Below are 15,884 nucleotides of genomic sequence, written 5' to 3'. Positions count from 1 at the left end.
AGCCTTGGATTTGCAGTATTTACAATATACACAGACAAGCATTCCATTTGCAATACTAACACAACAACCAAACTGACCCACCCATTGTAAGAATAAATAGACTCTGGAAATAAGGATGGCACTCGAAGCTTCTGACTGCTAGCCAAATGGAGTCACCAGGGGCTTTTTTTTTTTAACTTTACCTCAACCTTGGAAAAGACTTGTGGGAGAGGCATTTGGCTCTGACACCTTATTTCCTTCATTTAAAGAAAAAAATTATACCCCACTATAGGAGTAAAGAGAAAAGGACGCCATAAGGGTCAGGCCACTTACTAAACATAACTACCTCCAGAGATCTCTGTTAGCCTCAATCCACCAGGGCAACCATGGGACTCCAAAAGGAGTGATTGGCCATCACCCCAATGGGCTGGGCCAGCCGAAAATAACAGATTATATTGAATCATCCATTACGAGTCCTACCCGAAGGCATGGGCTCCATTGCCAAAGTGTCCCAGGCTCCGCCCATGAACAGCTTGCCCCTTTGCCGAAGCTAGGGAGGGCCCACCATCCCCGCCCCCCGAAGGGCCATTTGGACTCCCCTTGGCTGAAGCTAGGGGGAGTCCTGTCTACCCTGGGTTCTGCCGAAGCTTCCCCCAGGGGCAGGGTCCATGTCTGGGCCTGGGGTCAAGCCCAAAGGACTATGACACCCATCCAGGGTGCTCAAACCAAACACAAAAAAGGTACTGGAATGTGCGGGTGCAATGCCATTGATTGCCTTGGTAAGGCTCCAGCTGGTGGCTGGAAAAATAACAGATACCTTAGCCAACAGTCACCTTCCATCTGCAAAAATCATACACACCACTGTCATCTGATGCTTTTTCACACAAGCCCAGTGGACAGAGCACTTGCCACTGGACACACTGTGAGCAGGCCAGGAGGACACATGGAACAAGGCCTCAGTACCACTATGCCCACCTGATCCAGAATATGGAACCCTGAGGACTAGAAAAAAATGAGGTAATGTGCTTAGGAGGAAAAAAGATCTCAAGGACCAAAAAACCCCAGTCCCTATGACTCCCAGCAAGCCCTAATGCTTTCCCAAGGCTAAAGAGAAAAACTTGCATCTCATGGTAGCAAAAAAGTAAAATGGAAAAAGACAGCGGATTGGGGGTGGGGTTGGGCGTATAAAGCTTTGGGGAGGATCCTTCTGATGGAAGCATTGGGGCGGGAGAATCCCATGAGTATGACATGGAGTGTCCAGGGAAGTCTTTTGAAGGCTCTACCCTACACAGTAAAACTCATGGGCACATTCTAAAACACCTGTTACACCAATGCACTCAAATTGTCTCAGCAGAAATGTCTGTGCTGCTAAATGTCAGCTTCCTCCGGCAAAGATAATAAAACTAAATCCATTGTGTGACAGAAAGAGGAAGTTGGTATGAAGCCCTCATCTGCTTTTGATATTATAAATCATTATCTGTCTTGTGATAGAGGCACCACCATGTCCCCGCTGACTCTGATGCTCCTACTGTGTAAGTACAGTTTCTTTTACTTGTTCTTTTCTCTCATTTTATCATCAGATGAAAATGCGACATTTGATGTACATTGTAAGTTTTGTAGAATTGTGTCCAATTTTGGTATTTTATATAACCCAAAACTATAATACTATATCAGGAACTGTACTGACGACTTTTATTAACTGCCCTGGGTACCCCTGGAACTATAACAGGGTGACACCCCAATGTTTCTATATATCTGTAACCTTGTTATGAGCTAAGGGGCCCATTCTGAAGGCCAGTTAGGGGGAGATTTGGGGTGAGTGCTTATTTGTACCCTGGGTACCCCTGGAACTATAGCAGGGTGACACCCCAATGTTTCTATATATCTGTAACCTTGTTATGAGCTAAGGGGACCCAGTCTGAAGGTCAATTAAGGGGGAGATTTGGGGTGAGTGCTTATTTGTACCCTGGGTACCCCTGGAACTATAGCAGGGTGACACCCCAATGTTTCTATATATCTGTAACCTTGTTATGAGCTAAGGGGACCCAGTCTGAAGGTCAATTAAGGGGGAGATTTGGGGTGAGTGCTTATTTGTACCCTGGGTACCCCTGGAACTATAGCAGGGTGACACCCCAATGTGTTAAATATATCTGTAACCTTGTTATGAGCTAAGGGGGCCCAGTCTGAAGGTCAGTTAGGGGGAGATTTGGGGTGAGAGCTTATTTGTACCCTGGGTACCCCTGGAACTATAGCAGGGTGACTGTTACCCCAATGTTTCTATATATCTGTAACCTTGTTATGAGCTAAGGGGGCCCAGTCTGAAGGTCAGTTAGGGGGAGATTTGGGGTGAGTGCTTATTTGTACCCTGGGTACCCCTGGAACTATAGCAGGGTGACTGTTACCCCAATGTTTCTATATATCTGTAATCTTGTTATGAGCTAAGGGGACCCAGCCTGAAGGTCAGTTAGGGGGAGATGTGGGGTGAGTGCTTATTTGTGCCCTGGGTACCCCTGGAACTATAGCAGGGTGACACCCCAATGTTTCTATATATCTGTAACCTTGTTATGAGCTAAGGGGGCCCAGTCTGAAGGTCAGTTAGGGGGAGATTTGGGGTGAGTGCTTATTTGTACCCTGGGTACCCCTGGAACTATAGCAGGGTGACTGTTACCCCAATGTTTCTATATATCTGTAATCTTGTTATGAGCTAAGGGGACCCAGCCTGAAGGTCAGTTAGGGGGAGATGTGGGGTGAGTGCTTATTTGTGCCCTGGGTACCCCTGGAACTATAGCAGGGTGACACCCCAATGTTTCTATATATCTGTAACCTTGTTATGAGCTAAGGGGGGCCAGTCTGAAGGTCAGTTAGGGGGAGATTTGGGGTGAGTGCTTATTTGTACCCTGGGTACCCCTGGAACTATAGCAGGGTGACACCCCAATGTTTCTATATATCTGTAACCTTGTTATGAGCTAAGGGGGCCCAGTCTGAAGGTCAGTTAGGGGAAGATTTGGGGTGAGTGTTTATTTGTACCCTGGGTACCCCTGGAACTATAGCAGGGTGACTGTTACCCCAATGTTTCTATATATCTGTAACCTTGTTATGAGCTAAGGGGGCCCAGTCTGAAGGTCAGTTAGGGGGAGATTTGGGGTGAGTGCTTATTTGTGTCCTGCATACCCCTGGAACTATAGCAGGGTGACACCCCAATGTTTCTATATATCTGTAACCTTGTTATGAGCTAAACACCCCAATGTTTCTATATATCCATAAACAATTTAAATCCAATTACAAACATATTTTCTTAAGATTTATAGAGCATTTAGAACCCATACCAATTTCTCTATTTTAGGCCAGTGATAACATATAGTGATATCTTAGGATCTCATATACATCACACATCCCTGGATCCAAGTCTGCAGACCAATAAGTAAAGTGAGATGGTTTAACATAACCTGATTCCTTTTCAGTTAAGTGCAGCTGCATCTCTACATTACTTTCTTATACAAGACTGGGAGTCTCGTCAGAGTATCACATCCTAAAATATGATTGATATTCTATGTTATGGTAAATCGATATTTACATTTCTCCCTCATCCAAAAAGACGTTAGAGTAAAAGTAAAAAATCTGAAAAAAAAATCCCTTTTTAATTAAATTTACTGTTAAAACTACTTTCAAAAATTATATATTAACAGGAAAATAGTTACATTTTAACAGATTTCTTTTTCAACCATTTTAAATCCTTCTAACTTATTTCTAAAGATTTTCAACAATTTATCTCATGATGTTTCTTCTCCGATGTAGACTTTGTATATCCATTCTCTACTGGGGAATATATTTTATTCTTTTGATGTATATATATATAACCTTCAAAATGGACTAGCACTCCAAAATTTTAAAATCAATGATTTATTGAAACATCACTAGTGCCATATATTGCAATATATTTAAGCTGAACAACTACGTCAAAGTCATCCCATATCTGGCCAGTCCTATGCTCAATTTTCATGATTCATTAAGAATTATATTGCTTCATTATACATATATATATCACTCACCTTCAGAATAATCGCCAGGTGCTAACCAAAATGTAATATATTCATACGAAAATGAAAGCACTCACGGCAAATGTTAAATGAAAACAAGTTTTTCTTATAGATCAGTAGATTCGGACATCTATGTTTTGGTCCACATCCTGATGACAGTCTCTAGTGGACCGAAACGCATAGATGTCCGAACCTTGAAAACCCTTTATCCAGAAAGCTCCGAATTACTGAAAGGCCATCTCCCATACATTCTATTTTATTCAAATAATCCACATTTTTAAAAAATATTTCCCTTTTCTGTGTAATAATAAAACAGTAGCTTGTACTTGATCCCAACTAAGATATAATTAATCCTTATTGAAAGCAAATCCAGCCTATTGGGTTTATTTAATGTTTACTTGATCTTCTAGTAGATTTAAGGCATGAAGATCCAAATTATGGAAATATCCGTTAACCAGAAAACCCCAGGTCCTGAGCCTTCTGGATAACAGGTGCCATACCTGTACTCTATAGTTAATGTTGTACAATTTATAATCTGCAATTTTTTTTGCTGAGTTTCACTGCAGAAATGACGCCCATACATTCCAATGGGAGAAAAAAACGGTTGCGCACCAAAAAAAAAATTGCTGTGCGTAAAAAAAAAAAAAATTGTCGTCCATAGACTTCAATGCATAATGGCACAATGGTAATATTTTAGTCAAATCTATCCATTGTATAAAAATCTATCCATTTGTGATCACTGTGAAATAGCGATAAAATGATTTGTCTTGAAATGCTTTTCCCAGATCACGGTGCTCATTGTTACTCCTACTCCTAAGTAGAGCGATTAACACATATATAAGAAATATTCCAGGAACAGGATAGGAATTGGATTCATTAAATAAATAAACTATACAATTTAGAATTTGTGTAATCCAAACAATTTAAAAAAAATATTACAAACCTGGTTGATTTCAAATCTTGGGGAATCTGTGATTTGATGTAAAAAATCAGTGGCTTGTGTTAATAAATCAGAAGTGGGTTATATTTATTTGTGGCTTGCTTTTAATGAAATGTAATTAAAAGATTTTTTACTTTGGACGATTTAACGGCAGTTTCACTATTACTGAGTAGAACACTTGGAAAGGAGCAATAACTGCAGAAATATATTATAATATATATATATAATATTCATTGTTGTAAATAAGTTGAACAATAAAACACCGTGAATGTTACACAGCGATGACAAGAAACTCAAGAGAAATTTCTCAAACAATAATTTTATTTGTTCATTGGGAGTGGATGTATTTATTGGGGGCATCTTTTCTCAATCTTATGTTACAATTTGTTACCGTAAACTGTTGCACAAAATCTGAACAATCTCTAAGGAATATTTGCAATCTATGAGATAGAAGAAGATAGAAAAATGATTGAAAACAAGAATATATAAAGTACATTTTTTGGAGGTGCTTGGCGACGGGGGCTGATGTTTTGTGCCAACAAACCCAACCCATAGTAGTCTTGACTGGGTCAACTGAATAATTGGGACACTTCTAATAAACGAATGAAAACCTCAAAAGTAACTGCAGATGAAATGTTTGATTGAAAAATAATTTGAAACCTGTTCTGACCAATGAACTTTTCCATGTGGTTTTTAGTAGAACAGCACCTGGGGAGGCTGCAATAGTTTTCGAGCATCCAAAGAATGAAAACAATTGCTGATTGCAGCTGAATTAGGGCAATGGCTCACCAGGAGATCAATCTCTGCTTCTGCAGGTGACTAGTCTGTAAATGCTTTTCCACTGGCAGTAATGTGAATCGCTGGTGGTAAAACCCATTGTGAACAGGTAACTGGAACACAGTGTGAAGGGAGATATATTTCCCCTAGGTTCATGTCTTACTCCCATATGTACAGCAGTTCTGAGTGGGTTAATTCCCCTAGAAAGTCTCACCTGGGGAATAATTAGCAGGCTAGATCTGTTAGCTGCTAGAGGGTTAGGGCTCAGAGAGGAAGATTGAGACACACTGAGGAGAGCTGGGAGCTGAGTGTGGCCATTGGAAGCGGCTGTTTATGTTTCCCCAAAGGGAAAGGACTTTTGCAAAGCTACTCTGACTCTGGGGAGTTGTACTTTTTGTGTTTGACCGGAAATCCCAGTAGGGGACCGGTAGTAGAGAGGGAAACTACTCTGTGTATTAGTTGGAGCCCAAGTGGGGCAAGGATTTTGTTTTTTTTATTTTGTTTTATGATGCTTTGCTCCCAGAGTCTTTATATGTGAACAATAAATGGACTTTACCCTGTACAAGACCCGTCTGTTCATATGATCCTGCTCACACCATGTATTGCTTTAGTCTCCCAAAATCTCTTGAAGTTGCACCATCTCTCGTACAGGTAGGAGCTAGAGCACTGAGAGCTTGCCTCATCCCTGTGAGATGGGTTTCCTACATGTATGAACCTTGCCATCCTGGCCTGAAAAAAAAACATGCAAAAAAATAAATATGGGACTTGTGTGTATTATATTTTTCAGAGACTTTAGAATGACATGTGGCTGTGACAGGACACCCCTCCTTTCCACCTCCTTGCAGTGCACTCTAGTTGCAATATGGACATTCTCACAGCAAACTGATCCTGTGCCCCAAGGAGCTGTTCAACTGTGGATTTTTGTAGCCGGCTTTTACTCCCTCCACAAAGCCATTCAACCCTAAAGATGCAATAAATACCCTGTCTGAACCCCAATAATGAAGTGTGGCGTGTCCCTGCCAATTTCCAACACGTCTCACTTGGTGTGACAGTTATCATTATGGTAGGGGCCCAGGTGTTAAAGGAGCAATGAATGGTCTTTAACTTGTTGGTGTCAAAAGTTAGACACCCCCAAGTAGTCGTATGTACTTACCTCACACCCGGGGGCCAGTGCTCCTATCAGCCTGCGATTCTTCCAGCGAGCACCATGGAGCGACCAACTTCTTCTTCTTTTTTCTTGCGGCTGCGCATGCTCATTAGCGAGAAAAGACGAACGTTAAGGAAACAAGTCATCTATTGTGTTCTACTGCGCATGCGTCTGCCCCAGGAAATTGTAAGATAGAAGAAGCGAAGAAGAGGATTGTTCCATGGTGCTCTCTGGAAGAATCCCCAAACCGGTGCAGTTTTCTGCTGATAGGAGCACCGGCACGGTGTGTAAGGTAAATACAGTACATGTGATCACTTAGGGTTGCCAAACTTTTGGCACACCAAAGTTAAAACAACTTTCCTTCTCCTTTAAGGAAAGTATTAGCTATCAGTCTTCTGGAAATGAGGATGTTATTGCTGCACAACAAACCAACGTGTTCTCTGTTTTAGAAGATGTTACAGTATTTTCTCCATCTTACTAAGTGTATACAGGGGCTTCAAGTTCTCTATTACCAGATTACAGGTTCTTCCAACCCATTCAGTGTAGTTTAATGGTTTGCCATTACAGTTTATAAAGCTGCAATTATACATCTTATAGACCTAAAGTGATGTTTTTTTCATATCTGGTAGTGATGGGCGAATTTGCGGCGTTTCGCTTTGCCGAAAACAGCGCCGGCGTCTCGTTTTTGACACCGGCTTCTGTTTTTTCGACGCTGGCGTCAAATTTTCGCTGCGAATTCGCGTCTGGCAAATAAATTCGCCCATCACTAATTTCTGGTCCCTTTACCCATTTCCAACTTCTTACAAGCGTTTTTTTTTGTCAGTCTATGAATGTTTTACAGGAGCTTCTGTCCGACCGGTGGTTTCTTTCTTACCAAATTGGGCCACGGTTTTCTATGATGATTTTGTAACTCTGACTTGTAACCTGGATCCCAACCCTGAGAAGGAGATGAGATATTTCTGGTACAGAGATAATGAGAAAATGAATCAATATGACCAGAGCATTACAATTCAGTCTGACAGGTGGAAGCACAACGGGAATTATCAGTGCCAGGCTGGTACTAGTGATAAAAGTGATGCGGTACGACTGGCTATTAGTAATGGTGAGTCAGTTATCATTCTGTAACATTCTTCTAATTGGTTTGTGACTATTTGTTAGTTAGCATTTATTAACATGAATAGAATGTGGAGCTGCTGCTTCCAAGGTAAAATGATACATCAGATGACTATTAAAGGGGTTGTAACTGTTAGTATGATGCAGAGTGATATTCCGCTACAATTGATTTCCATTTTTTATTATTTGTGGTTTGTGAGTTATTTAGCTTTTTATTCAGCAGCTCTCCAGTTTGCAATTTCAGCCGTCTGGTTGCTAGAGTCCAAATTCCCCTAGCAACCATGCATTGATTTGAATAAGAGACTGGAATATGAATAGGAGAGGCCTGAATAAAAATAGAGGTGGCTATTTTACACAGGTGAAGGTGAAGCAAAGTGGCACAGATTCGCTCATCACTATTCTGAGGTATTGATCTAGCATTACCTTTTTATATAAAAACCCTGCATTCACTAGTAATTTGGCTATTCCACTTACTATTCCATCTGGATCCTTGGAATTGGATCACTGTCCGGCCAACCCCATGGAAAACGAATGCAGAACCAGCTCTTAGCTAATCGTGTATTAACTCCCAAAAGGAAACCAGCCTTTTCATTATTTCACATAATCTTCAATGTATGTAATGTATGTGTCCAGGAAATACACGGGATGGAATAAAAGTCTCCTTGGCTTCATTAGGTTGGAGACTGATAAGTACTATCACTATCCTGTTGCTTAAAAAACAATAAAAGAAAGTGGCATTTGCAAGGAACATTTTAACACACTTTAATAATAAAAGAATAACACTCACAAATGGACAGTATTGTTTATAAAAAGTACCGATAAGCAGATCTTTCCGTTGCACTCTAGAACATTGGCAGTATTCCTAAATGCCAACGGCATCTCCTCTGAGTTTGCCGGGCCTCCTTGCGCCCACTGACGCGTTTCGCTTCCTCCTTGAGCTATGTTTTGTCATTTAATATTGCCACCCTTTATTCTTCTTACACAAATCAGTTTGGGATTCAGTATTGTCATCTTAGACCACATACACAGCAAAAGATGAAGTGGGAAGAAAATCACACACAGAACGTTTCAAGCAGAGCTGTTTTACAAGTGGACAAGGTAAACAGTACACACACTTTAGCGAGAAGGTTTGTGGCCACTGCAAAGGTGTTTTTAAAGGGAAACTTTTTTTCAGTTAATAGTGCTGTTCCAGCAGAATTCTGCACTGAAATCCATTTTTCAAAAGAGCAAACAGATTTTTTTATATTTAATTTTGAAATCTGACACGGGGCTAGACACATTGTCAGTTTCCCAGCTGCCCCCAGTCATGTGACTTGTGCCAGCACTTTAGGATGGAACTGCTTTTTGGTAGGCTGCTATTTCTCCTACTCAATGTAACTGAATGTGTCACTGTGGGACTTGGCTTTTACTATTTAGTGTTGTTCTTAGATCTACCAGGGAGCTGTTTTCTTGTGTTAGGAATCTGCCATCTGGTTAACTTTCCAGTGTTCTGTTGTTAGGCTGCTGGGGGCGGGGGGAGGGTGATATCACTCCAACTTGTAGTATAGCAGTAAAGAGTGACTGAAGTTTATCAGAGCACAAGTCACATGACTGGGGGCAGTTGGGAAACTGACAATATGTCTAGCCCCATGTCAGATTTTAAAATTAAATATAAAAAAATCTGTTTGCTCTTTTGAAAAATGAATTTCAGTGCAGAATTCTGCTGGAATTGTGCAGAGCACAAGTCACATGACTGGGGGCAGTTGGGAAACTGACAATATGTCTAGCCCCATGTCAGATTTTAAAATTAAATATAAAAAAATCTGTTTGCTCTTTTGAAAAATGAATTTCAGTGCAGAATTCTGCTGGAGCAGCACTATTAACTGATGTGTTTCGAAAAAAACACGTTTTGCCATGACAGTATCCCTTTAAGACAAAAAAAAACCCTGTTTTGTAAACACATGCACTTGCATTTATATTGAATTACTTATGAGACAGGGGACCAGGGAAGTGCATTGTAAGTAGCACTTCCATTATACTGAAATATACTTTAATTTAGCCTTAAGAGTGCTTCCACAACCCCCCCCCCCATTTTGTATATTCCCTTTAAGCCTAGCCTCAGTGTGAGCCAAAGAAAAATACATCAGTCAATGTCTATTGAAGAAATGAATCCATAGTGTCTTAAAAAAAGTTTGTAGGTGTCAAAAAGTCTCTGAAAAACAATCCACATGGTGAAAACACTTGACCCTGTCTTTGCAAATTCATGGCTATGGCTCTATGCAGGCAGGCAGAGTATTGCACACACAGGGAGTATAGGGCAGGCAGAGTATTGCACACACAGGGAGCATAGGGCAGGCAGAGTATGACACACACAGGGAGCATAGGGCAGGCAGAGCATGACACACACAGGGAGCATAGGGCAGGCAGAGTATTGCACACACAGGGAGTATAGGACAGGCAGAGTATGGCACACACAGGGAGCATAGGACAGGCAGAGTATGGCACACACAGGGAGTATAGGGCAGGTAGAGTATGACACACACAGGGAGCATAGGACAGGCAGAGTATTGCACACACAGGGAGTATAGGACAGGCAGAGTATGGCACACACAGGGAGCATAGGACAGGCAGAGTATGGCACACACAGGGAGTATAGGGCAGGTAGAGTATGACACACACAGGGAGCATAGGGCAGGCAGAGTATGGCACACACAGGGAGCATAAGGCAGACAGAGTATGACACACACAAGGAGCATAGGGCAGGCAGAGTATGACACACACAGGGAGTATAGGGCAGGTAGAGTATGACACACACAGGGAGCATAGGACAGGCAGATTATGGCACACACAGGGAGCATAAGGCAGACAGAGTATGACACACACACAGCGAGCATAGGGCAGGCAGAGTATGGCACACACAGGGAGTATAGGGCAGGTAGAGTATGACACACACAGGGAGCATAGGACAGACAGCGTATGGCACACACAGGGAGCATAGGGCAGGCAGAGTATGGCACACACAGGGAGCATAGGGCAGGCAGAGTATGGCACACACAGCGAGCAAAGGGCAGGCAGAGTATGGCACACACAGGGAGCATAGGGCAGGCAGAGTATGACACACACAGGGAGTATAGGGCAGGTAGAGTATGACACACACAGGGAGCATAGGGCAGGCAGAGTATGGCACACACAGGGAGCATAGGGCAGGCAGAGTATGGCACACACAGGGAGCATAGGGCAGGCAGAGTATGGCACACACAGAGAGCATAGGGCAGACAGAGTATGACACACACACAGCGAGCATAGGGCAGGCAGAGTATGACACACACAGGGAGCATAAGACAGACAGAGTATGCCACACACAGGGAGCATAGGACAGACAGAGTATGCCACACACAGGGAGCATAGGACAGGCAGAGTATGGCACACACAGGGAGCATAGGGCAGGCAGAGTATGACACACACAGGGAGCATAGGGCAGGCAGAGTATGGCACACACAGGGAGCATAGGGCAGGCAGAGTATGGCACACACAGGGAGCATAGGGCAGGCAGAGTATGGCACACACAGAGAGCATAGGGCAGACAGAGTATGACACACACACAGCGAGCATAGGGCAGGCAGAGTATGACACACACAGGGAGCATAAGACAGACAGAGTATGCCACACACAGGGAGCATAGGACAGACAGAGTATGCCACACACAGGGAGCATAGGACAGGCAGAGTATGGCACACACAGGGAGCATAGGGCAGGCAGAGTATGACACACACAGGGAGCATAGGGCAGGCAGAGTATGGCACACACAGGGAGCATAGGGCAGGCAGAGTATGGCACACACAGGGAGCATGTCACAAATGTAGTGTTTCCACAGGGACAGGCCCGTGCCCTGTCTCATGGATCACAATGAGAACTCTTTCCAGAAACATTGAATGACAAAGCATCTCTCAAGGAGGAATCCTGTTTAAGTCAAAACGCGTCAGCTGGGACATCAGGGTGCAAGGAGGCACACGCAAATGAATATAGGCCACGGTTGGGAATACTGGCCATATTCCAGAATGCAACTGAGAGATCATCTTACCGCTATGATTTATAAACATTTTTATAAGTGTGTTCAAGTGTTCCTTGCACATGCCACCACGGATGTCAAATTCGCAAATTTATTCGCCTGCTGAATAAACGTGGAAATTCTCTACAAATTTGCGCCTGCCGAATAAATTAGCCCATCACTTCATGCCACTTTCTTTTGTTGTTTTTAAGCAACAGGAGAATCCTAAAGGTAATGTTTTAAAGGTATGTGATAAGCTTAACGAGTTTTAAAGGGTTGTGAGAATAATTGCTGCCACAAGCATTGGAATAATTCCATTTGCGTCGTTGTGGGATTGTGAATACACTTGAATCACCTAACACTTAGGGAGTTATTTACTACAATCTGAATGTATCTCATTTATTAAATAAAAAAACCACTACCAAACTTTTCTGGATTTTTCCCTGAAAAGCCCAAATCTTTCAGATTTTTGGGCTAATTCCAGCTCAGACCACAGAAACCTCAAAATTAGATCAGGACCTCTGCAATTGATTTATACACAACCTTGGCAGGTCTGAGATGGTGGATCAGCCTATAGTAAATCTTAAAAAATTTGAGTTAAAAAAAAAAAAGCCAGAACAGAGTTTAATAAATAACCCCCTTAATTGTTAAGCACTCAGCTTTCAGTAATTGTGAAACTCATTTACTATATAGTGGCTTTCTATAAATCCATTAGCAGTTGCACAATTTATATTGAAATACTTCACTATCAATCAGCATAATCTTTATTTGGACTATGTATCGGGACTATTTCACATAAATAGGAGACATTATAAATGTCATGTAGCAAATGCAAACTCAACATTCTGTGATGTAGCCCTGCAATATTAATCTGCATATCTTTTTTTTTTTTTTTAAAGATCTAGTCATCCTACAGGCTCCACCTTCTATTCGTGAAGGAGATTCACTGTCTCTTAGATGTCACAGTCGGCTCGAAAATAACAGAGGCAAAGATCAATTTTACAAGAATGGTAACCTCATAACAACCTTAGCCTCTGGTTCTGTTTACAGTCTGGGAAATGCAGCTCCTCATATGACTGGTACTTACAAATGTGCTAAACTAAGTGTATCCTCTTCTGTCAGGAACAGTAAGGACAAACGTATTTATGTTGAAGGTAACTCATAAAAATTGTTCTACTTTGTTATAATTGTCTTCTGGTTCTCCTCTGTTATGGTTCTCCTACTTATCCCAGCAGTCTAATGAGACTGTCCTTCTAAGCATGTTCAATACTGGTTGCTAGACAAAGTATCCCTGCTGTGCCTCAGATTCTAACCTAATATCACCTGATAAGTCAAACTAAAATAAGCAAAACTGAAGCAATTATTGAGTTAATACTATCATCCAGCTGTGATATCTGAACAGGAAATGGTGGAAAGTTTACATGAAACTCCAATCAGCTGATTCTCCTTATGTTACAGGAGAGGGGTCTGGAACAACCAACACCCATAAGTTGTTTTTATCTTTTAAAAAGAAGGGTTTTTTTGCCCATGCTCCTATATTATTATCATCCCAAAACTGATAACCCTACAGAGATGAGTCAGTGAAAAGTGTCTATTGTAACATCCCAAGACTGACATTGACCTGGTTATGTAAGTAGATATGAGTTTGGTGTTGAAATTGAGAAATACATTAAGGGCAGACACGCGGTCAGATTCAGGAAGATTAGTCACCCGACAACAAAATCTTTTCAGGGCAACTGATCCCCCGAAACTGCCTTCCCGTTGGCTAGAATCAAAATCGCTGGCTGGATGGCATTTGGATGCTTAGTTTTCCGAAATCACTAGAAGTTGCCTCACGAGGAAACTTCGGGCTACTTCGGAAAACTAAGCCATCCGAGTGCGATCCCGCCTTCGATTAACATTCTAGCCGGCGGAAAGGCAGTTCAGGGAGATTAGTCGCCCCGAAGAAGAGGAGATTTGACGCTGCCCTTAGGGATGGTATTCAAAGGTTTGAAAAGCAGCATCTGATAAGGATTCAAGGCAATATATGGCAATAATAGAATACACCCAGAAATATATGTATTTCATGCTTTCATTTCCTTAAATTAACACACCCCTAAGCAATATTCATTCTGTAATGCTTCCAGGAGCTGGAACTAAACCTGTGGTGTCCATTAAGCCACAACGGAGTACAGCATTATTAATGAACTTTGTAACATTGACCTGTATTGTGACTTCTACTGTGCCAGAGAGATGGTGGTATGTCTGGTACAAAGATGGAGACTGGATACCCAAAGAACAGAAGACCTTTACACTGAAGCATGTCCAAGAGAAAGACAGTGGGAATTACCAGTGCCAGACACCCGGCAGTGAAAGAAGTGACCCTGTTAGACTAGATGTAGAATGGGGTAACTTTTATTGGGAAAATGCTCTATAATAACCAACAAATATTTTGCATACAGGCTAGACAGTGGGTCACATTTCATGGTTCACAGCAACCAGTCCATGACTTTCATTTTAACTTGCACTAGACTGATCTATGATAATGTCTGTGGTATTAGGGCACCACTTTTCAACTGACAGATGGAGCCAAGGTTACCTCTAAGTGATACTGCCCCAGGCTATGGAGTTAGCTCAGGATGACATGGTTCTAGAGAACAACAGATTCTCCTCAGGTTCTTTATCCATTAGTTAGTGACCCTGGTGGTTTATAGGGATACTTTTAAACACCGGGACAAGGACAAAGGAAGTACTGGATAGTTTATGCCTAATATTTAGAGATAACTAACTAATTAGTGAAAATATAAAATCAAGATGCCTAAGGCTGTCCATATTAAAAGGTTATCTCATCATTATGAAAACCCACCCAGGTCCTCCCCAAGTGTCCATTCAGTTTTCAACAAACCAGACCCCCCCTTAATCCCATCACCCCTCCAAAGAAAATGACCAAAAGCCATAATTTAAAAATATAATAAATAGACTTCCTCCAAGGTATCCACTCTGTGATGTTTTGAAATAAAATTCTCTAACCGAGCCATCTGGAAAGAATAAAACAGAGCAGTATCACACTCCCAAAGAGACAGGAGTTCAATATCCACAGAAATAAAGAGACAAAAAATCAAAAACTTTCATCAGAATTTAAAAATACAAAGGCCCTGCCCTGGCCACATTTTAAAAAAAAAACTCTAGTCCTTGTTTTTAATTCAAACTGCCAAAACAGTAATTCCAAGACAATGGAGAGTCACAGTTACCCCAACTTTGATAGAAAAAGGAATAACCCTTTATCTGAATTAAATCAATTCTTTTTGAGGAGTAAAGGCAACCCTGTTGTGTAGGGCCAAGATCACTATGTATAAAAGTCTCCTCCATCAAAAGCAGACATGTCTTTTAATATCAAAGTACAGCAAATATATTATGTAAGAGTAAAAACTTGGTTATTTGTCTACAGAGATAAAGACTAATCATTTATTTAAATCTTACTTTATTTCTCTTCCAGAGCTTTTCAATATTCTCCATATAAAAGTGAATCCTGGTGACATTTTAGAAGGAGATCACGTGACCATAACATGTGACATAGAGCTCAGCCCACACAGAGAGACTACAGAGCTACAGTTTGTTTTCTACAGAAATGGGCACAATGTGCAGGGATTCAGTTTATCCAACCAATATGGAGTCCCCTCAGCTCAGCTGGAGGATTCTGGGAATTATACCTGTGAGGTACAAACTCCATCTGTCAGTGTGAGGAAGAGGAGCAGTGTGTTACATCTTTTGATATTGGGTGAGCTTTTGTCACAGAGGTCACTAGTAGTGATAAGCAAAAATTTTTCGACAAGTTTCACAATGAAAATTACGCCCATCAATGAAATAAATTTTGCATCAAAAAAA

At 41.6% G+C, this 15,884-nt stretch overlaps 2 protein-coding genes across 2 annotated transcripts in view; both read left to right on the top strand.

The window, feature by feature from the left end:
• Positions 1-15,884, top strand: part of LOC108699440 (Fc receptor-like protein 4) — a 135,084-nt gene that overhangs the window by 61,388 nt on the left and 57,812 nt on the right. The gene's annotated exons all lie outside the window — the stretch shown is intronic.
• LOC121397246 (Fc receptor-like protein 4) lies at positions 1,473-14,621 on the top strand. Its single transcript, XM_041573719.1, has 4 exons — positions 1,473-1,511; positions 7,704-7,982; positions 12,920-13,174; positions 14,147-14,621. The coding sequence occupies exons 1-4, from the start codon at positions 1,481-1,483 to the stop codon at positions 14,434-14,436; spliced, it is 855 nt and encodes a 284-aa protein (XP_041429653.1). The 5' UTR covers positions 1,473-1,480; the 3' UTR covers positions 14,437-14,621.

This window comes from Xenopus laevis, chromosome 8L (genome assembly GCF_017654675.1).
Source record: "Xenopus laevis strain J_2021 chromosome 8L, Xenopus_laevis_v10.1, whole genome shotgun sequence".
Classification (NCBI taxonomy): Eukaryota; Metazoa; Chordata; class Amphibia; order Anura; family Pipidae; genus Xenopus; species Xenopus laevis.
This window is presented reverse-complemented; position numbering and strand designations above follow the sequence as displayed.